The sequence below is a fragment of the Artemia franciscana genome, chromosome 11, assembly GCF_032884065.1.
Source record: "Artemia franciscana chromosome 11, ASM3288406v1, whole genome shotgun sequence".
NCBI lineage: Eukaryota > Metazoa > Arthropoda > Branchiopoda > Anostraca > Artemiidae > Artemia > Artemia franciscana.
Genome location: NC_088873.1, coordinates 14,682,319 through 14,704,038, shown reverse-complemented (window position 1 = coordinate 14,704,038; position 21,720 = coordinate 14,682,319). Strand labels below are relative to the sequence as shown.

Sequence of the window (21,720 nt, the reverse complement as noted above, 5' to 3'; positions counted from 1 at the left end):
ATGAAGCTAATTTTTAACATTGCTGAATTAGCATAAAACAATTTTTGCATAGAATGGTTTTTCTAACAACGTATTTTTTTATATGAGGAGGGGAAAGGGAATTTCCCCTCCTCAACGCCTTACTCTTTACGCTAAAGTTTGACTCTTTGTCACAACTCTACTTTTTAAAACAATAAAAACTTTGGCGTAAAGAGGACAGCCGATTTCTGACCATTTTTCAACTAATGCAGGTTCGAATTTGGCTAACTGTACATGAAGAAAAATGTATATTAATTTTGGCAGATTTATTCCGTATATCAAGAGTTGCCCCCTCCTCAAATCCCTGCTCTTTACGCTAAAGCTGTTAGCACTTTCAAAAAAGCTTCCTATTCTTATTAAACGGCCCCCGATGTTTAGTTGACGCTCTTTAAAAGTTGGGACAAACCGTAGAATTTAGCGTAAACTGCTAGGTATTGAGGAAGGGGAAACTCTTCATGTATGGAATAATTGCCGTTCGTTTTTCAAATAATACCGGTAAATCTGGCTCAACCTCTATGAAATATATCCCTCCCCCACACGGAAAACTCCTCCATAGAAATTTCACCACCCCCCCCCGTCAAATTCCCTCCAGACAGTTTCATCCTGGCTGAGGATCTCCCTTCATGTAAAATTGCTTGCGGACGATTCAGCCTGAAAAAATTCTCCTTAGCATTCTTTCATTTGAATAAGACTTTCATGTCAAATCGGTTTCTCAATCACTCCAGAAATGCCCCCTTCCGTGAAAATTATTTCCCGGAAATCAAAACACGCAGAAAAAAGCCCCTGGATAATTCAGACAATTAAAAAGAATTTCATATAGTAATTCTGTTAATTCCTCCGTGTGTAACATTTCCCCTGGAATATTCATCCCCAGAAATTTCCCTCCCCAAGGAAGATGCCGCTATAGAATTTCACCCCAAACACCCCCCCCCCAAAAAAAAGAAACAAAAAAAATGTCTGTATATTTCCCAATAATAAATACTATAAGTAAACAATGGATGAATTTCATAACTTACAGACCTCTCCCCACGGACTGTGGGGGTCATATTACACCTAAAGACATCATTATTTGATCTTTTAACTATATTTAACAAAATGGTTATCTCAAAGTTTTGATCAGATAATTTTGGGGAAAAAATGGGTGTGGGAAGGACCCAGTTGCCCTCCAATCTTTTTAGTCACTTAATAAGGGAACTAGAGCTTTGAATTTTCGTTCGAATGCACCCTCTCCCAATCTTCTAGGATCATTATTTTGAAACAATCAGTCCTGGGAAAAAAACAAGTAAATACGCGCTTGTGACCTGTCCTCTGGCAAAAATAGCAAAATTCCACATTCTGCAGATAGGAGATTGAAATATCTAAAATAGGGTTCTCTGGTACGCTGAATCTTATGGTGTGATTTTCATTAAGATTCCTTTAATTTTAGGAGATGCTTTTCTACTACTTAAAAAATCAGGCAAATTTTCTCAGGCTCGTAACTTTTGATGAGTAACACTGAAGTTGATGAATCTTATATATTTGGAATCAGCATAATAAGCTGATTCTTTTGATGTATGTATTGATGTTAAAATTCTGTTTTTAGAGTTTCGATAACTATTGAGCCGATTCGCTCCTTACTTATAGTTCGTTACCACGAACTACAGGTTCTCAATCTCTTGAGGATGTCTTGTACTTAGACTAGAGCCTTTTCTTTGCTGAAAAAGCATTAGTTACAAGAGCTAGCTGAATAAAATAAAATAAAAACTATGTCTCTAGTGCTGCCTCCAGAATCAGATGTAGTTTCAATCCATGCACTTTCTTCATACAACCTTTCAGGGTCATCCATATCAGACACGGCAATAGCACTTTCCTCATCTGTGACATCGGGTAGATCATCCTGGTTCGCATCGATCTCTTTTTATATACTGGAGCCTTTTTCCAGTTCATCATCATAGTCATCAGATTCACATTCAACAACTTGCTGTACATCAATTTCTCTCCAGAACTTGAGAGCGTTGGTTGTGAAAAAAATGCGGTTGCGAATTAAATCAAGCTTTAATAATAGTGGAAATGCAAGCACTTGGTCAAAAAAAAAAAAAAAAAAAAAAAAAAAAAAAAAAAAAAAAAATTATTGGATTGTTATGTTTCAGAAAGAGCTAATCCGAGAAGTTGAAATGGGTCCGTTCAAGCACACAGTTGATGATGGACTTGATATGAGGAAATACGCATTTGAATGTATGTACACAATGTTGGACAATTGTTTGGATAAATTGGATATTTACGAATTCTTAAACCATGTAAGTGTCTTTCCTTTTTGTAAAGATGAGTCCTAAAACAAAAGAAGAAAAGCAATGCGCTATTGATTGGCCAGGGCTAGGGAGGGACGGAAAATTGAATCACTACCTCCCCCCCAAATGTCAGGATTTTATTGCTTCTTCAACAAGACCCTGTAATATGTCTTTCGTCAGTTTTGGTCTAGTTAATAAATTTTCTGTTTCAAATATTCTGTCCCATGGACTATATTTGTATTCACACAAACGTGCCAGCTTACAGGGCTACTAAGGGCTACAGAACCTTAGGCCACTAAGGTATTTTGGTTGTTCAAGTCAATAGAATAGCGAAAATAATAACAGTAATTCCTACCACACAATTCGGGTATTTCAAAGGGATAACTGATAAAATCAATCATAAATCATTATATCTAAACGGCTACAGTAAATTAATGTATACATGACTAACTTTTCTGTCCATGAGCAGATAATGTGTGTAATATCTTTGTGGACACAAGGGGTTTTCGACTTCAGTATAAGTGGCGTTGCTTGTAGCACTTAGTTACGCAAACAGGGGGGCATATTGAGAGGGGAATAAGGGCTGCCGTCACCCTTCTTCAAAAATTTGGGGAAAAAGTTTTTTTTTGGATCTATCCACTAAAAAAAGTGCCTCCTCCTTTTCCTCTAGATTTTGAATATCTTTGTTTTTTGTATTATAGTTTAAGAAACTCAAAGAGTCCCCCGCACCCTGTATTTTTGTGAATTGGTGCCAATGTACACAAGGACAACAAATTATTTTTTAACATGCTTTTTTTATTGTAGAATTTTCTTGACTTCCCAAATGACCTTAGCCAAGAGGTTGGATAGACGTGTCCTTATCTTCTAGTGTTTAGTAGTGTATGCGTGTAAGAGCTTTCACATTCAAATTTTATATATTAGTTTACCGGCGGACATTTTTTAAACTTTAAGGGTACTAAAGGGTACAAAATGATTGTTTCTACCAAGTCATTCTTGAGTATACTAGCTGAGATTGAATGAACCCAAACCTCTCTATCGAGTATTCCGGTAAAACCAGTATTGCAAACATCCAGTTTTGCCTAGTTTAACTCTTTGATTCAGTCTAAATAAATAAGCGTAAAAATGCCTGGAATGAGCGATAGTTCATATGCTGTAAGTGAATCTAACATACAATTGATAGTGGGTTGAAAAAATGCTATGCCCGTTGGACCCTTAATACTGATGAACTAAATTGGATTTTGTATAATCTAACTTCGATTTTCTGTTGCAATTCTTTGATCTTGATATTTCTTTTTCTTCAGGAATATCGATGCATTCAGTATTCCCCTATTCAATTTCAATTGAATAGTCTATTCAATTTGTGTTGATAAAAGATCAAAAAGCGTTTGTGTATTTTTTTTTTTTGACGGTAATAATTATTAGCTTCGGGTTATATTCTTTTGAAGACAAACCAGGTAACACCACGATAATGTGTATGAGAGGATTATTAGTCAAATTATTATTATTAGATTTTTCCGTAGTTTTCAGAGATGACAATGTGTAAAATCACTGTAACAGGAACCTAGAATTAAAGGCCTACTATTTGAAATTGTCACATGTACAGTGTTCCCCCTCGCTTCCAATTTGAACTCTCGATATTCTCACAATTTATCCTACACTTTCTTATGTTTTCGATATGGTTTACCCCCTTTTTTTTCCTCTTCTTGAAAAAAAAAAATAGTTTTTTGAAATATTTTTCTCGACGTGCCAGTTTGAAATAATACTTTATTTATCTATATTTTGTTTGTTTATATTTTATTTGACTGATTTTAACGTAAACCTGATTCGAACCGTGAGTTTCTTTCGACCAATGGTCCCAGTTCCTCGGAATAAAAAAGTGGAGATGTACGTCTTGTAGATTAGAGGTCTAATCTTTCCAAAGGAAAGATTTGAGATTGCATTTCCTCTAATTATATTGTAACAAATGTGCTTTAATTTTATTGTTTCATATCTGCGACTTATTTTCGTTAACCAATCAAATCGCTTCTGATGTTTAGAGAAACAAATGACCTTGCCTTGAAGACCGTATCCAGGGAAGGGAGATTAGGGGTTGGTCTCTTCCCCCTGGAATGTTTGTTCGACTCGTAAAAACATAACAAAAATGAACATAAGCAAATTATGATGACTTTTTTTTACCCCCCCCCCCTCAAAGAATTTTTTTGGTGATTCCCCTCCCCCGCCCCCCAAAAAAAATCGGTATACGACCCTGCCTGCCTTTAAAAGACATGAAGGGTTTTATCACCCCATGAAAAAAATTGTAAGCTAGTAAAAGGAACGGAAAGTTTTAGAGTCGTAAAATTTTTTGCATTTAGTATCTTTGTTTTCTCTGTGCTATTAAATAAAAAAAACTGAAAGTAAAGAGCAGAGTTAAAATTAAAAACAGACAAAAATTATTGCGTATTTGAGGGAGACTTCCCCTTCCTCAACCCCTGCTCTTTACGCTAAGTGTTAAAGTCTTTAGAATTGCTTTTCGTCCAAGTTCAAGGGGTTTAGGGGTTGGTCTCTTCCCCCTGGAATGTTTGTTCGACTCGTAAAAACATAACAAAAATGAACATAAGCAAATTATGATGACTTTTTTTTACCCCCCCCCCCTCAAAGAATTTTTTTGGTGATTCCCCTCCCCCGCCCCCCAAAAAAAATCGGTATACGACCTAAAGCCTCTCGATTGGAACTTGAAGCCTCTATAGAAAAGGTCGCTGATCTGCTGAATTTGATTGCGCGATTTTCATTAAGATCGATGGACTTTTTAGGGTTTTTTCCCCTTTTTCGAACGTCAGACAAGACGTCAGATGTTTGATCAGTTTTACCTTAATAATTGTGACACAAAGGAAAACTTTAGCTTAAAGAGTGAGGGTTGAGGAGGTGGTAGACCCCTGATACACGGAATAATTTATGTTTGATTTAAGTTTTAACGTTGCTCCTTATTTTTAGTCGTCACCCCCTTGAAAAAAATACCCCCCCCCCCCAAGGTTGATGCGATCACCACTGAAAAAAAAAACATGCTTCCGTGGTCTTGCTTCTAAAAAAACGTATTTTTTTAGATTGGAACTTGAAGCCTCTATAGAAAAGGTCGCTGATCTGCTGAATTTGATTGCGCGATTTTCATTAAGATCGATGGACTTTTTAGGGTTTTTTCCCCTTTTTCGAACGTCAGACAAATTTTCTTAAGCTCGCACCTTTTGATGGTTAACACACTTAATGTATTTTATGTTCTTGGAATCACCATACAAAAATACCTTTTTTCTGATGTATCAATTGTTATCAAAATTCCTCTTTAGAGTTTCGGTTAAAATTAGGCTGAGTTGCTCCTTACTTACATTTCGTTGCCTCAAACTGTTTGATAATCCTCTTAGTTTGTTATTTAACTGTTTATAAAGAATATTGTAATTTTTGCTGATAACACATTGAGTAAAATTAGCATTAGTGTTTCTAGTGGTTTATATGGTTTAGTGGTTAGTGGTTTACCTAGTCTATAATCTAATTCAGGCCATCCTTACCCTCAAGCTCATTACGTTATACAGGTTTCTCCACGCCGTATGTTGTATTCAAGTTGTTTTTATTGCTGTGTCCAGTATGACATTCCAGACGTGTTAAGGAACAGTTAAACACACTGAAAAGTAAAAAGAAAGAAAGAAATCCGATTTAGAGCTTTGGTTGTTTCTTCAAGTTTCCTTAGCTTTCTTAGGTCAAACTTTTAGCCAAAATGGCTAAATTTGGCATTTTGGCAGCCAAAATGGCTGCCAAAATCTATGCTTCAGCTCTATTGTCTTTGAAAAAGGAATTTGTGGTGACCTTCTCGTGATGCCCGTGAGAGCAGAAAGTAAAAATTAGGGCCTATTGCTGCTAATTTAAGTCACCGTCCAGCCACTGACCATACGAGATTAGAATGACCGAAGCCAGTAATGGCTGCCGAAAGGCCCTAGACAGCTGTTAAGTGAAAACCGGAAAATGAGTGATTATTCTACGTCCATCTATTACAATAGAAGTATTCTTGAGCCAAAATTTGCGGGTTTTCTCTTCTGTGAGTTAGTCATGTTCATTTTCCCATTGATCTAGCTTATATGTGTCTTGTTTTCTCTTGTTTAATTTCAAACTTTCGGTATTTGACTTATAAAACCTCAGTCTTGGTTTTGTCTGCTGTTATACGTCTTATTAAAACAAATCTATTTATATCTTTATCTATCATCTGTAGATTTTTTTTTTGACTTTCTAATATTTTCTTTTAGAGTGAATCTTCCTTGCGTCGTAAATAGAACATGTTTTGATTAGCCTGTTGTACAGGAAGGGAACACTTGACAACGTAAACTAACATTTTGTTTAAGATCCATATAATAGGGGAAATGTAGTGTTTAATGTATAATGGCAAAATAGTGTTCATGAATGTTGGGTTTTTACGCCTTACCTTTATGTTTGCAAATGAAGTGAAAAATGATAGCAAAAATTAAAATGGTATAAAACTAAAAAAGACTTCTTCTGTAAAAGCTGTAAAATAGGAGCAGTGTAGTGTTAAATTTTTGATTGGATAATATTATTGGTAAAAGTTGTATTTTCAGGCTATATGTTGTTTTTTTCGCAAGAAATGAAGATATGGTGTGGTGAAGACATGTTTCTTTCGTAAAGAAAGAGCAATATGGTAATTAGTTTTTTGATGGCATAATGATGTTCGTGAAAGTTATGTTTTTAGCCTTATCCTGTGTTCTTTCAGGCAGGACTTGAACCTTAAAAAAAAAAAATAGAACTACTGGAAATTTGATCACAATGCCCTTGTAGACAAAATGGTCTATTATAAATTTGATTAGCTTTTTGTAATTTCAGGTGGAAAGTGGATTGAAAGACCATTATGATATCAAAATGCTGACATATTTAATGCTTTCCAGATTGACACTTCTGGCCCCTAATACTGTTCTACAAAGTAAGTTACTTCTTTCTGCCTTTTTAAGTAAAAAAAGAAGAAGAAATGAAATAGAACTTTATTTCAAAAATTGATACAAATTTATTTGAGATTTGATAAAAAGCTCCAGTCGAGATAAGATTCGTAAATTAAGGGGTATTTGCACAGTGATAAATAAGGTGAAAAAGACACAGTAGCAGACTACTGGATGGAGTGCTAATCCTGCTATCAGCTAACTTGATGCTCCCATTCCAAAAAACATGACATTTTTGTTCACTAAGATGTTCAGGCTACTGAATTTAATCTGTCACGACTTGTTTTAGACTTTGGGGATGCTTCAAAAGAAATCAGTATTTCAACTTGAAACTTATTAAGGAACAAGGGTAAAATTATTTCAAAGGATATCTTTGTCGTTCAACTTTAACCAAATCAAAATGATAATATTAGATAATCTCAGAAATATAGATATACCATTCAAGCAATCACTGGAAGATTGAATATCAATAGACGACATAGACACCCTTACTTACCTAGACAAGCTTTTAGCCAAAATGGCTGACAAAATCTGTGCTTCAGACTACTGTCTTGTAGAAGGTTCCATAGACCTTTCATATTCAGAAGATAAAAACAAGAGTATTTCTTGAAGTTGACGCTACTTATCAAAGTAGAAGTATTTGTGTATTTTTAATCTATCCTTATGAAGTTTAAGAATTGAATTTTAACCAAGTAAACAACTTGACCTACTCCTGACATTAGAGCTGTTCCTAGGGTCGGTGGTGTCCGAGAAACTTTAACTACAGTGCCCCTTCCCGTCTCAAATATAAGCAAACCGCAGTGAAAAATTTGTCAAGGTGGGCAACTTCCCATCCACGGTGCCACCCCCTCCAGTTGCAGTGTCTTGGGGGCAGCTGACCTGGTTGTCCCTCCCATTTGGACGGTTCTGACTGAAATCTTACGGTCATTAATACGAATCCATTTCCTGATATGTCTTTGAAACGTTCAACTCTCTTAAGGCTCAAATCCCCTCACAACGTGCAGATGGAAGAGACTATTTCCTAGAAAAAATTATCAGTAGTGTTCAAGTTAATAAGAATTCATTTTATTTAGCTTCATTTTAGTCGTCTTGCTGGAGTAACGTTCGCCAATAGGTTAGTAACATCGCTTCCCGTTAGACAACTTAGAAGCTCATTAAAAAAAAATCAAGAAAAGACTTGATTTAAAACCGAAGAACTTTCCCATATTATAGATATTACTGAAATTAATTATTGAATTGCTGAAATCAACGAAAAAATGACAGAAAATCCGTTGTTAATTTTACAGTTCGAGAGGGAAATTGGAATTGATTAACAAGTCGAACATAAGCTATTGATTTTAAGGCCGTGATTAAGTGAACTGATGGAACTTGAAAATCCCATGTTAAATTGAAAATTTATATTTAAAAAGTACTCAAGTATTCATTGGCGGAAGATGCCGCTTTTAATATCAGGCCATAGCTTCATGAAGATGCTACAAAATGTTTGAAAGGATTTTGCTCTATTTCCTCTAATTGCTTAGAAATCTTAGAAAATGTCTAGGTCTTTTTCACAAGTGTACTCGATAAAGGATATTGCTTTTAGAACAAAATCGGTACTATCATGAGCAGAAGACAATAACCTGTAAGATGATTGGAACCATTTTTTGATTTATTTTCCTGTTTTCTGACAGTCCCCTAGAATATTTTCAGCTACCTGAAATTTTTACAAGTCGGTTGCCAGAAAGAATCTTTTCAGATCAGCGATAATACCCCCCAGAGACCAAAATGACAGGCTGGTATAATCAGCTGCTTGTTAATAGAGTGCGAGATTTTCATAAATTATTTCAATGCAATGAAGAGACCTAGAAATGAGAAATAGTCAGGAGCCTTCAGTAAAGTTGTGCACACAAAGCCGAAATCACGGGGAAAATTAAATCAAAGCGAGGTATACATCTTAAAAGTGTTACCACATATAGACAGCGCCTTTGTAAAAAGTATTTGGAGCTTGGTAGATGTAAATATCCAAAATACCTAATAATGCGGTACGGTGAAGAACTAGACAAGTCAAGAGATTTAGGTCAAGCGACAAACCTTGAGGCGGAGCAGAACCCCGTAGCTTCCTCCCCATTGCCCTACCGGGTCTTGACTGGTGGTAGAAACTTGGATTGCGACGAATTGAAGGATTGCCGGGTAGAGACTTAAGTTTGGAAGCAGAGGTGAGGAGGAAACAACCCGTAAAAATCATAGAACCTTAACGAAATTTACACCACCAGATTCAGCGTATCAGAGAATCCTACTGTAGTTTCAAGCTCCTATCTACAATTAAACAAAAAAAAAAGTTTTTTTTAAGTGAAAGTAAGGAGCGACATCAAAACTTAAAACGATCAGAAATTACTCCGTATATGAAAGGGGCTTTTTCTCCTCAACGCCCCGCTCTTTACGCTAAGGTTTTTTACTGTTTTAAAATGTAGAGTTAAGAGAAAGAGTCAAACTTTAGCGTAAAGAGCGGGGCGTTGAGGAGGAAAAGCCCCTTTCATATACGGAGTAATTTCTGTTCGTTTTAAGTTTTAATGTCGCTCCTTACTTTCATTAAAAAAAACTTTTTTTTTTGTTTAATTTCTGGACGTCTTTGAATTAATGCATGGTTTGATCTTGGCTCTCCACACATAAATAATTAAAACGAAATTTGCATAATAATTTTTTGGGGCTAAATGGCTTTTTCACAGTTTTAATCGGAAGATTTTGAGAAAAAAGCAGCGAGGGAGGAGACCTAGTTGCCCTCCTATTTTTTGATTACTTAAAAAGCCAACTATAACTTTTAACTTTTTACGAACGTTTTCATAAGTAAAAAATATACGTAACTTACGAATTAAATTACGTAGCGAACTTCAATATTCGTTTGTTTTTATTGCGTATATGAGGGGGCTCACCCATCGTCGATACCTCGCTCTTGATATTAAAGCTTAAATTTTGTCCCAATTCCTTAAGAATGACCCCTGAATCACAAAGGCCGTAGAATAAATAGTTGAAATTACTAAAAATGCTTTAGCGTAAAGAGCGAGGTATTACGAGGAGGTAGACCCCTCAGATGCGTAATAATTTCTGTTCGTTTTAAGTTTTAATGCTGCTTCTTACTTTCAGTAGAAAAAAACTTTTCATGTTTATTTTTTCATTGTTTTTTTAAACAATACTAGAAAATCCTGCGCCCCCTCCATTGAAAGTCTCTTCCCCCATGAGAAGTTCTTCCATGGAAAAATCCTCCCCGGTAACCCTCCCCCTCAAATATCCCCCCCAACCAAAAAAATCCCCCTGAAAACGTCTGTACACTTCTTAGTAACCATTACTATATGTACACACAGGTCAAAGATTTTAACTTGCAGCCCCTCCCATGGGGACTGCGGGGGAATAAGTCGTCCCCAAAGACATAGTTATTGGGTTTTTCGACTGTGGTGAATAAAATGACTATCTCAGAATTTTGATCCGGTGAATTTGGGGGAAAATGACCCTGGGAGGGGGCCTAGGTGCCCTCCAATTTTTGGTCACTTAAACAGGGTATTAGAAATTATCATTTCCGTTAGAATGAGCCCTTTCGCGACATTATGGGACTACTGAGTCGATACGATCACCCCTGGAAAAAAAAACAAATAAACACGCATCCGTGATTTGTCTTCTGGCAAAAAATGCGAAATTCCACGTTTTTATAGATTGGGGCTTGAAACTTCCACAACAAGGTTCTCTGATACGCTGAATCTGACGTGTGATTTTTGTTAAGATCGTATGACTTTTAGGGGGTGTTTCCCCCTATTTTCTAAAATGAGGCAAATTTTTTCAGGCTCGTAACTTTGGATGGGTAAGACTAATCTTGATGAAACTTATATATATAAAATCAGCATTAAAATGCCATTCTTTTGATATAACTATTGGTAACAAAATTCCATTTTTTTAGAGTTTTGGTTACTATTGAGCCTGGTCGCTCCTTACTACAGCTCGTTACCACGAACTGTTTAAAAATGTGGAATTTTGTGTTTTTTTTTCAGAAGGCAGATCACGGATGCGTGTTTATTTGTTTGTTTTGTTTGTTGTTTTTTTTCAGGGTTGATCGTATCGACCCAGTGGTCCTAGAATATTGTGAGAGGGTTCATTCTAACGGAAATGAAAAGTTCTAGTGCCCTTTTCAATTGACCAAAAAAATCGGAGGGCACCTAGGCCCCCGTCGCACGCTAATTATTTCCCCAAAGTCACCGGATCAAAATTCTGAGATAGCCATTTTATTCAGCATAGTGGAAAATCCTTACAACTATGCCTTTTGGGATGACCTACTCCCCCACAGTTCCCGTGGGAGGGGCTACAAGTTACTAACACTGACCAGTGCTCACATATAGCAATGGTTATTGGGAAGTGTACAGACGTTTTCTGGGGGGTTTTCATTTGGTTGGGGGCAGGGGTTGAGAAGAGGGGGACATGTCGGGGGAACTTTTCATGGATGAATTTGTCATGGGGGAAGAAAATTTCCATGAAGGGAGCGCAGGATTTTCTAGCATTATTTAAAAAAAAACAATGAAAAAAAAATATGACCAAGTTTTTCAACTGAAAGGACCAGAATATTCCTGTTATTATTTTTCTGTAAATATTCCAGAATAATTTCTGTTAAAAGGAACAGAAATTATTACGCATATGAGGGGCTCTCTTCCTTCTAATACCTCGCTCTTTACGCTAAAGTATTTTTAGAAATTTCAACTATTTATTCTACGGTTTTTGTTATTCAGGGGTCATTCTTAAGAAACTGGGACAAAATTTAAGCTTTAGCGTGAAGAGTGAGGTACTGACGAGAGGGTGAACCCCCTCATATATGTAATAAAAATATGAGAATACAGAAATTTCTTTACGTAAGCTAATTTTTAAGTTGCGTTTATCTTTAACTAATAAAATTTATTTTTACTAATAATTTTACTAATAAAAACATTCATAAAATAATAAAAGTTCTAGTTGCCTTTTTAAGTAACCAAAAAATCGAAGGGCAACTAGACCTCCATCCGCGCTTCTTTTTTTTCCTCAAGATCATTCGATCAAAACTATGAGAAAACCATTTAGCAAAAAAAAAAAAAAAAAAAAAAAAACGCATAATTTCGTTTTAATTATTCATCTGCGGGGAGCATAAATCAAAACATGCATTGATTCGAAAACGTTCAGAAATTAAATTAAATAAAAACAAGTGTTTTTTAACTTAAAGTAAGGAGTGACATTAAAACATAAAACGAACAGAAATTACTTCAAAATGAAAGGGGCTGCTTCCTCATCAGCGCTCCGCTCTTCACGCTAAAGTCCGACTCTTTGTCTTAACTCTATTTTTAAAACAGTAAAAAACGTTAGCGTAAAGAGCGGGGCGTTCACGAGGAAGCAGTCCCTTTCATATACGAAGTAATTTCTGTTCGTTTTAAGTTTTAATGTCACTCCTTACCTTCAGTTATTTTTTTTTCAATTCAATTCGTAAGAAAACTTTGGTTTTCTGAGAATCCTCGAAGAAAGCTTTCAACTAAGCTTGGTGTTTAGTTTCGAATTAATCAACTGAGGTATTTTAATTAGCCTATTCATAGGAAAAAAAGTGGAAAATACAATATATTTTCAAATGCACTCCGTGCATGCCGTCCCAGTTTTATATACATGGGCATTTTGTATTTGAGAATGTTAGTGCTCTTTTGCTCATTTTCTCTTCTCCCTTGGTCGGTAACCAAGCTTTGCAAGACCCAGCCAAATATATTACTATTCCTCGGCTGAAGCATCTCACCAAAGGAAGCTGTCTATCAAAACCTCTCACAAGACCTGATAATTGGTACTATTTGAAGTTTTGACATTCGACGGTCTCTAGAGAATTAAAAGACAGAAGACTAACCTAACTTCAATTTTGAAGCTCGATGTTTTCAAGTTCACTTAATCACGGCCATAAGAAATTACGTGATTTTTATAATTAGGGAGAATTGCGAAGTTACCACTGGCGGATATGAGGGGTGAGGCGCCCTCATTATTTTTTTTTCGTTTTTCGCTCTTTTTTTAAATAGAGTTGTCAATTTTGTCAGTTATTGATGCCCTTTTCACGTTGCCCCCCTATGATTTATTTCTGGTATGGAAGATGAGTTTTTTGAGGACAGAAGAAGACATCGTTTACCTTCATAAACAATCATATTGGGGTTATATGAGGGTTGAAAAGATATAGGCTAAGATGCAGTGGCGGGATATTTCTGTGCTTTTTGCGATGTATATAGCCCTCTAGAAGAAAATGCTTTGTGATTCGGTTGAGGCCAAGATACTTCCTTGTTTTTACCAGACTTGAAGAGCAAGAACAGTGTTATCGTAGCTTTGGCCTCTTTGTTGACCTTGTGAACCAGTTCAACCTCATCCAGAACCTTGAAGATTGCTTTCCAGGGGTTACTTTTGCTTACACAGCGTTCCACTGGGAAACGTGCCAATGAAAGGTTTTGTTATACAGAGCTCTCAGAATCCATGTAGGCTTAGTAATACCCTTTGCTTTGATAAATTTCTTTCTAAAAAGCAAGGCTTAATACTAAACAATAATACGATTTTACTCATTTCATACTGAAATGCTCCAACTTGGAACCTGACTGAAGTGACAGGAAAACTCACCGGTTATGCCCTATACCTCAGAACAAGACAAGCTCTTGGTGACCAGAGACTAGGCGGTGGAGTAGCCCTTTACGTACGTGAAGATATCCCAATGAAGGAGCTACGTGAACTCGAAAGCACTGAACATGAGGCTGTGTGGGTTTGGTCCAAACCATCAGCCATGCAGCGTGCTTACTCATGCATCATCTTTGCTTCAATCTACTACCCTGAAAGTGCTAAAAACCGCCGTGATCTTGTCACATACCTCCAAAAGACTGTTGACCACCTTCGTGCTTTTTATGGAAACCCTATTATTGTTCTGGCTGGGGACTTTAACCAAACCAAGAAAAGCTGGCTAGAATCATGCCTTTCTCTCAAGCAGGTTGTAAATTTTCTAACACTTGAATCCGGCAGCATACTTGATTTAATCCTGACCAACTGTGAGACATATTACCAAACCCCTGAATCCCTTGGGCCGCTTGACTGTTCTGATCATAACGTTGTGCTCTGGTCAGCTGCCGCTTCAATACCCAAACTTAAAATTAAGCGTGTCAAGTACCGTCCGCTTACTGATTCAGCAATTTGCACCTATGGTCGATGGATAGCTACTTACCCTTTTCCAGAAGTCTATGGAGACGAAAGCCTCGATAAAAAATAGCAACTGTTTAACGAAGTTCTCCATGCCAAATACCTCGAGTTTTTTCCTGAAAAGACTTTCACTAGATGTGAAAGTGATAAACCCAAATCAAGAAACTAATCCGAAAAAAGTGCAAGCTTTTCCAAGAAGGAGATTTGCAAAATGCGAAAAAATTGCGATCAATATTTCACCCGCATCTGGGCCTCATTTCCTTCTCCTACACAAGCCCAGAAGTCTGAAATACTTGACTCCTGCGCAGATGAAGGTGAAGTTGTTTTCGATGAGATGACAACCTATAAGACCCTGATGAAGGTGAAAGTAAACTGTTCAGCTTATCCAGACGAACTTCCACCCAAACTTCGAGAATACGCCCCTCTCGTTGCAAAACCACTCTCAGTGCTGATAAACCTTTGCTTTCGTATAGGGATCTTTCCAGCTGTTTGGAAGAAAGCTTATCATTAAAATAATTCCAAAGGTTACTAACCCTAAGAGCTGTGACGAACTTAGACCTATTTCGCAAACATCATGCCTGGCAAAAGTGGCCGAGACCTTTATCATGAGGGTCTTACTTGATTCAATCAAGGGATCTGACGACCAGAGACAATACGGCGGACTGAAAGACTGTAATACCTCAGTGTACCTAGTGCGGATGTACGATAGTCTCCTTAAGTGGGTCGAAAAAGGTCACAGTTTTGTAGATCTTGGTGCCATAGATTTCCGAAAGGCATTTGATTTAATCAATCACATTGTGGCGGCCCTTAATCTCAAGCTAATGGGGGCTAAGAAAAAAACTCTTACGCTCGTGTTAGACTTTCTCAGTCAGAGGATGCATCGTGTGTTTGCTCTCTACGGAGGTGATACTAATTCCGAATGGTCCTCATCCACCTGTGGAGCCCCTCAGGGCACTAAGCTTGCAGCTATTGTATTTTTGTCTGTAATTAACTTCCTCATAACTGACTATGACGACCGCTACGAGTTCGTGGATGACCTGTCATTTATCCTGAAATATTTAGTACAAAACAGAGTTGTGATGCCACAATTCAGTTCAAATTTTTTCAGTGTTTTCCCAAAAGAGTGCGCGGAGCTAAATCTTGAGATTAATTGAGATTAAGCACTATCTTCGAACAAGTCGAAGATAATGCGCTTTAACCCGCTAAAAAGTGATGTTATGGAGCCAAATGTTCCATTCCTTCTAACAAACAGTATCAAGTCCTTGGAGTTACTTTTTCCAATGACTTTAGCTTTGCCGCACATATTGAAAACGTGGTAAAAATTGCAAACGCTAGTCTACAGACTTTAAACGGTATGCGTAGGTTCAGTGCAAACACAGAGAGTATTAAGTATGCATACATAGCGTATGTCCGCCCCATTCTGGAATATGCGTGCCCTGTTTGGGTGCCCTCAGCACTCAGCACTCAGCACTTAGAATCTTTGTCAGGAGCTTGAATCGGTTCAGAAGCGAGCGGTATCGATCATCTTGGGCCGCCGTGACATCTCCTACGAAAAGGCTCTGGAAGTGCTAGGACTGCCGTCACTCCAAAACCGGTACTAAACTCTGATAATGAGCTTCGGAAAGTACTTGCTTTCTAAATCTCAGCACCGTGACATTCTACCTGATCAACCTCTACCATCAAGAACGAGAAAGCAAGATAAGTTAGTTCCCGTTAAAGCAAGAACAAACCAAAATGGTAATTCTTTCGTCCCGGTTTTTGTCAAAATGTATAATAAGAGTTAATATTTATAGTTTGATTTATATTTACAAGTGTAGTTTGATTTTGTATATGTTGTAAAGAAACACAAATCAGCGATAGCTGTCAAGTTTTTGCTATTAAACCTGTCTACTACTACTACTACTACATACATTTTTGAATCATAAAGTAATTTCTAATATCAATTTCTCATGATTAGGTAATTTCGAATCATAAGGTAATTAAACAAATTTTGGACATTTTCCACCGCCTTCTGAATGGCTTTGATTTAATATAGCAACATATTTATGCAATTTTTTTTCTTTAATTCGTTTTGAACCTTCGGAATAATATTTTTTTTATTGCTTTCATCCAGCCAAAAGAATCCCTGCCTGATCAAAACTCAATGCTTATTGTTTGCAAGGAAAGTTCTTGAGTAAATTATCTATGGTTTCATTCTACGTTTATGGGAAGAAAGATTTCTGTCAGTCATTACCTTTTTTTCTAGGACTAGAACAGCTAGTAGAGCCACTTCGTTCTACGCTTAGCCAAAGGGTAAAAGCAAATGCTGTGAAACAGGAGTATGAGAAGCAGGATGACTTGAAAAGATCGGCACTGAGGGCGGTTTCCGCTTTGCAATCAGTTCCAGATGCAGGTAATATTTTTAAACAAATTTTATTCTGGCGGTTTTCTTTCGTCTTGTCTTTTTAATTGGTAACTAATTGTGGTATTTAATATAAAGGAAGGATCTTTAGTTTATGATAGTGGAGCCAATGAAAACCAACATCCCAAAGATGACTGCCTCGAAGATATATCAGTCAAATGTTCCTGTAAAGCAGAATACTAAGACTACTACTTACCATTGACTGCCACCACAAGCCGCCTAAGGTAAGCAAATCTGTCCTCACTCCTCTTTATCCCACTGTGTTCAGAGCCTCACTCTTAACTCCTTTCAATGAAATTGTTACTTCCTTGAAATATTTTGTTTTTACCTCTTTTCATCCCGTTTGGTCATGCCATTCTTTTAATCTTGCCCCCTTTTAATTGCCAAAAGGGATGGTTTTTCATGCGTAAAATGATTCAACTTTAACACTTAAGGAATCTTTATCCTCCTTTCCAAACCAAAACATTAGCGACACAGGAACTCGAACCCCTGTCAAGTCTAGTGCGCTAACCACGACTAGGACGGCTCACTCGGCTACGGCAGCTCTATGCTGAGGTAAATCCGTTGGTAATTTGTAGAACATAGGCCTGGCTAAATATGGTTGTATATATAAAGGACAAATGTATAAATATTCTCCAGAGCCACTGATGGCACATATGGCGTCAAAGCAATGTTTTAGTTGCCGAGTCTTACAATGCCGAGGTATTTCTGATTGACCATCTTTAGTTTTTGATCATTCAGCTACTGGAATTAAAAATTGATTTATAGGGTTTGGCTTTCAAAATGAATGACAGTCAAAGACAATCAAAAAGACAATCAACAGTACTGAATTGGTCTTTGAACTGTGAGGGCATAAACTGGATTTAACTCTGAATCTAATTGGATTGCGAAGCTAGTGAAACTGAGCACAGTAAGAGATTAAGAAATACTATTAATTTTGAGCATTCAAAGAGTGTAGACGTAAAGCGGTTTAATAAGACATTAACGTAATCCTAACTTGCAGGCAGGAGAGGGGCAGTTGCCCCGTCGCAACCGCCTTTGTACTTGCCGAGAGAACCTCCCTTAAACTGCAGGGATAAGGTGAACGGGGACTGACGCTTCCCTTGTTTATTGGGGTACATCCTATACCCACTGGCATTCTGGCATTCACTGAGTAAATATTGAATTACAGTAATGTAAAAGTGAAAAATCGGTTTTAAGCATGGGAGAGACTATAATGCTAAATGCTGTGTTGAAATATATATCATGATCAATGGCTGTCGGAATAAAGAAGGAAGTGTTTTTAAAACGAGCTGTGGAATGTTTTGATAGTTGGGGGGAGGAGTAATTCGGAAAAATTTGAAAAATGAGGTAATTGTAACTTACGAACGAATGATCACATCTTAATGACATTTGAAATTTAGAAGGATGTTATGGTTCAGAGCTTTTATTTTAAGTCCCGACCATATCTGGTGACATTGGGGGGAGTTGGAGGGGGAAACCGGAAATCGTGGAAAACATGAAAATTGAGGCATCTTTATCTTACGAATGGATGATCGGATCTTGTCTCAGATGCTCCAATCTCAATTCGAATCGGATCCGGGACATAAGGGGTTGGAGAGAGGAAACAGAAATCTTGGAAACTGGAAATCTTGGAAAACGCTTAGAGTGGAGACATCGGGATAAAACTTGATTGGAAGAATAAGGACAAGTCTTCAGACTAAGTATCTTCATCCAGTAGACATCCCCAAAATGAAGCTCAGTGACATCGGTCATTGCCTGAGATCTCCACTTTACGTCCGTTTTTTAGACGCAACACTTTTCTGTTAGAACAGGAAATCTCGCAAATAGTGGCCTTAGAGATTTTGGCTTCAAATTTCCTGCATTCCTTGGTTCAACCAATGCCAAAATGTCATAAATTTTGTCTTCAAGCTTGATTGAATCCGCTTGATTAGGACTATACAATAGTTTCGACAAGACTGGTAAAAGAGATCAATATCATCACTTGGCTCTTGAGCATCTACGAGTTCTTGTATTGAATCTGTTGCTGCTATTCTCTCATATGTCTGGTTTAAAGGCAGGTACTCACTTGAAAGGTAAGGACTCAGTTTGGTAAACAAACCAACACTGCGAATATAATCTAGTTCCATGAAGCTAGACGCAACATCATTCACATGTTTGCTGACACTTGCCTTTAGGGAATGGAGAAGTGGAATGGCTTTGAATGAAAGTCAATTGCTTTGTAATGTTGACAAGATAAGGTCATTGGTTATAGTTGGGTCGTCAAACCTAATTTCTATGAAATAATGAGTAAGAGAAACCTGGTACTCAATAAGCCTCTTTATGTAGGCCTGAAGTGACAACCAATGGGTTTGTCCTGGTGCAAGAATTGGGAGTACTTTGCATTCAAAGAACTTCTGGAATTCGACATACTTATCTCGCCTGGAAGCACTCCTGGAAAATTGGGCAGATATATTTCGTGCCAAGTCTTCTAGTGTCCTGGGAAGTGAAAAGCATGCATAGGCTGAACATAAGTGAATAAGATGGTAGGATCATTTCACATTCAAGATATGAGGCACCATGACTTTCATTAGCGTTGAAGCAGATTTATTGGCTCCAAACATGACGTTAGTAGTATCTGCACAAAATCCAACAATATTTTGCCAGAGAATCGAGTTTTTTTCGATGACGTTTTTGATGCAGTTAGTCAGACCCTCAGTTGATCCATCACTACACTTAACCATGTCCAATACTTCAACATGCAGTTTTAGATATTTCTCACTAATAAATATTACGATGATTAATTTTTCAGCCTTTTGTTTGAAAAAAATCAAACTTTCACTGAAAATCCTTAGTTTACCCCAGATTTCCATGAAAATTCTTACTTTACCCCAGATTTCCCTTTGTCCCTATATTCAAAATAAGCGTCCCTAAAAGAAGTGATTTCTCGCTAAAATTGGGTAATCTCCCTAAAACTGGAAGTCCTGGTCTGGCGCCAAGCGGTAGAAAATGTCTCGTCAAATGTATATTTCACTCTTCAAGTAAATGTTTTTACTCCGAGATAGTTTCATTTCATTCACTTCAAATAATCAACGATCAAATGATCATTTCACTTCAAACAACTTGATCAATGACCAAGTAAAAATAAAATTAAAAATCCTGCTCCTTATTATATATTTTTTTTAAATCGTGGCTTACCCAGTTAATTTTTGTCAAGAATTAGGGAGTCTGCCATCTAATGTATATTTCATCAAGAAAATTCACTTCAAATTATCAATGATCAAATAAGCTTAATGCAGCAAAAATGTAGTAGACAACAGTATTGGTCGCTCTTAAGAAGTAATCCACTAAAATGTACATATTTCCTCTTTTTCTTCAAAAGAAAATGTAGAAAATACCATGGAATGCTCCAGATTTCTTTAGAATCAATCAGTTGAACTCTTCAAGGATTTTCTCACCCGTTTCCCCCTAGAAAACTATAGGTTTTGAGGAAAAACTGTCGGAACGACAAATTAAAGAACATGAAGAAGTATTGTACGTAGTATGTAAAGTTTGACGCGAATCTGTGATAGAAGACGGTAGGTTATGCCAGCCGTAAATGTCCTAGCGACTTAGCTGCATGGATTCTGGCTGGTATGTTGGCTTGAAAGCGAAATTTTTTAATCTCCGTAGAAAATTTACTGAAAAACAAACTCCTTTGATCTAATATTTGACAAAAAATGGAGCAAGCATGGTTTTTAGCAATCGGAAAACAACTAATTTTGTTGCTTCTCAACTCTCTAATATTTTTTTTAACCGAATTCTGCCAGCTGGAATAACGAATTTGGATTTAACCTGAGATCGAATCTAGTTGCAAATTCACCAACGTGAAGATGGTTTCGGATCGGGCTAATGCGAAATTCCACACCCGTTCGAATATAGCTTAATTGCATTCTTAAAGGATATCAAAATCAGTCAAATCGAAATCGAAATCAAAATCGATTTTGTTTGCCCTCAGTACCAATCTTAGGTATATTTTATACCTGAAAAACGTGGTTTTCTAGAATTTCCTTTTTTGTTCTGTCCCAACCATATTTTTGCTAGTGTTGCTACGTTGAGCCACGAAAATGAACGAAATCGTCCGTAAAAATCAAACAGTCTGACAGTCTCTTCATCCACAAAGACAACTACTACGTTCAAAGGAAAGCTGCACCCTCTTTAACTGTTTGTATCTTATTCTTTGCTGATCTTTACCCATATATCTCTTTTTTTTATTTGGTACCAGCTACTACCAAGAACTGCACAACTGCTCATGGAGCTACTTTTCATAAACAAAATTGAATTTTTGGGTTTTTTTCCCTTCTTTTTTTTTAAGACATGTATAATTGTGCGGGTATATAGTCAATTAATACAAACATTCTGACTTCATTTTTAATGTCCCCGGTACTTAAAGGAATCAAAAAAAAAAACTTCTGTTTTTCTAGTAATCATTGTGATTGAGTCAACCCTGTTAGAAGGAATTATAGTGGCCTGATAAAAAGAAGAAAAGAGAAAACAGTGTTTTATATTTTAAAAATGAGAGTCAGAATATTTTTGTAATGATTCTCAGAGCTGAAAAAGGAGTCCTCAGTTTCGTCTTACGCAAGTACATCATAACAAATGTCAATACAAATTATTTTAGTTTAATATTATTGAATTTTCTTATTAGTTTATATATGTTGAGATAGACGGTATAACCAACAATTGGAACAGCTATGTATTTGGTAATGAGATACAGAGCTGTTCCAGGACTGGGGGTGCCCAGGGAAAAATTGATTACAGAGCCCCCCTCCTGACTCAAATGTAACCAAAAACTGAATCAAAGCAAAAAATGGATCAAAATGGGCAATAAGATAACTGTAGCCCCCCAAGCCACGGCAACTGGGGT

The 21,720-nt window shown here is 36.9% G+C and overlaps 1 protein-coding gene across 1 annotated transcript in view; it reads left to right on the top strand.

Annotated features, from left to right (window-relative positions):
• LOC136032863 (cullin-associated NEDD8-dissociated protein 1-like) overlaps positions 1–21,720 on the top strand; it is a 153,752-nt gene that overhangs the window by 131,009 nt on the left and 1,023 nt on the right. The window contains exons 21-23 of the mRNA XM_065713276.1: positions 2,148–2,294; positions 7,140–7,236; positions 16,680–16,826. Of these exons, the coding sequence (XP_065569348.1) occupies positions 2,148–2,294; positions 7,140–7,236; positions 16,680–16,826 (391 nt within the window). The remainder of the gene's footprint in view (positions 1–2,147; positions 2,295–7,139; positions 7,237–16,679; positions 16,827–21,720) is intronic.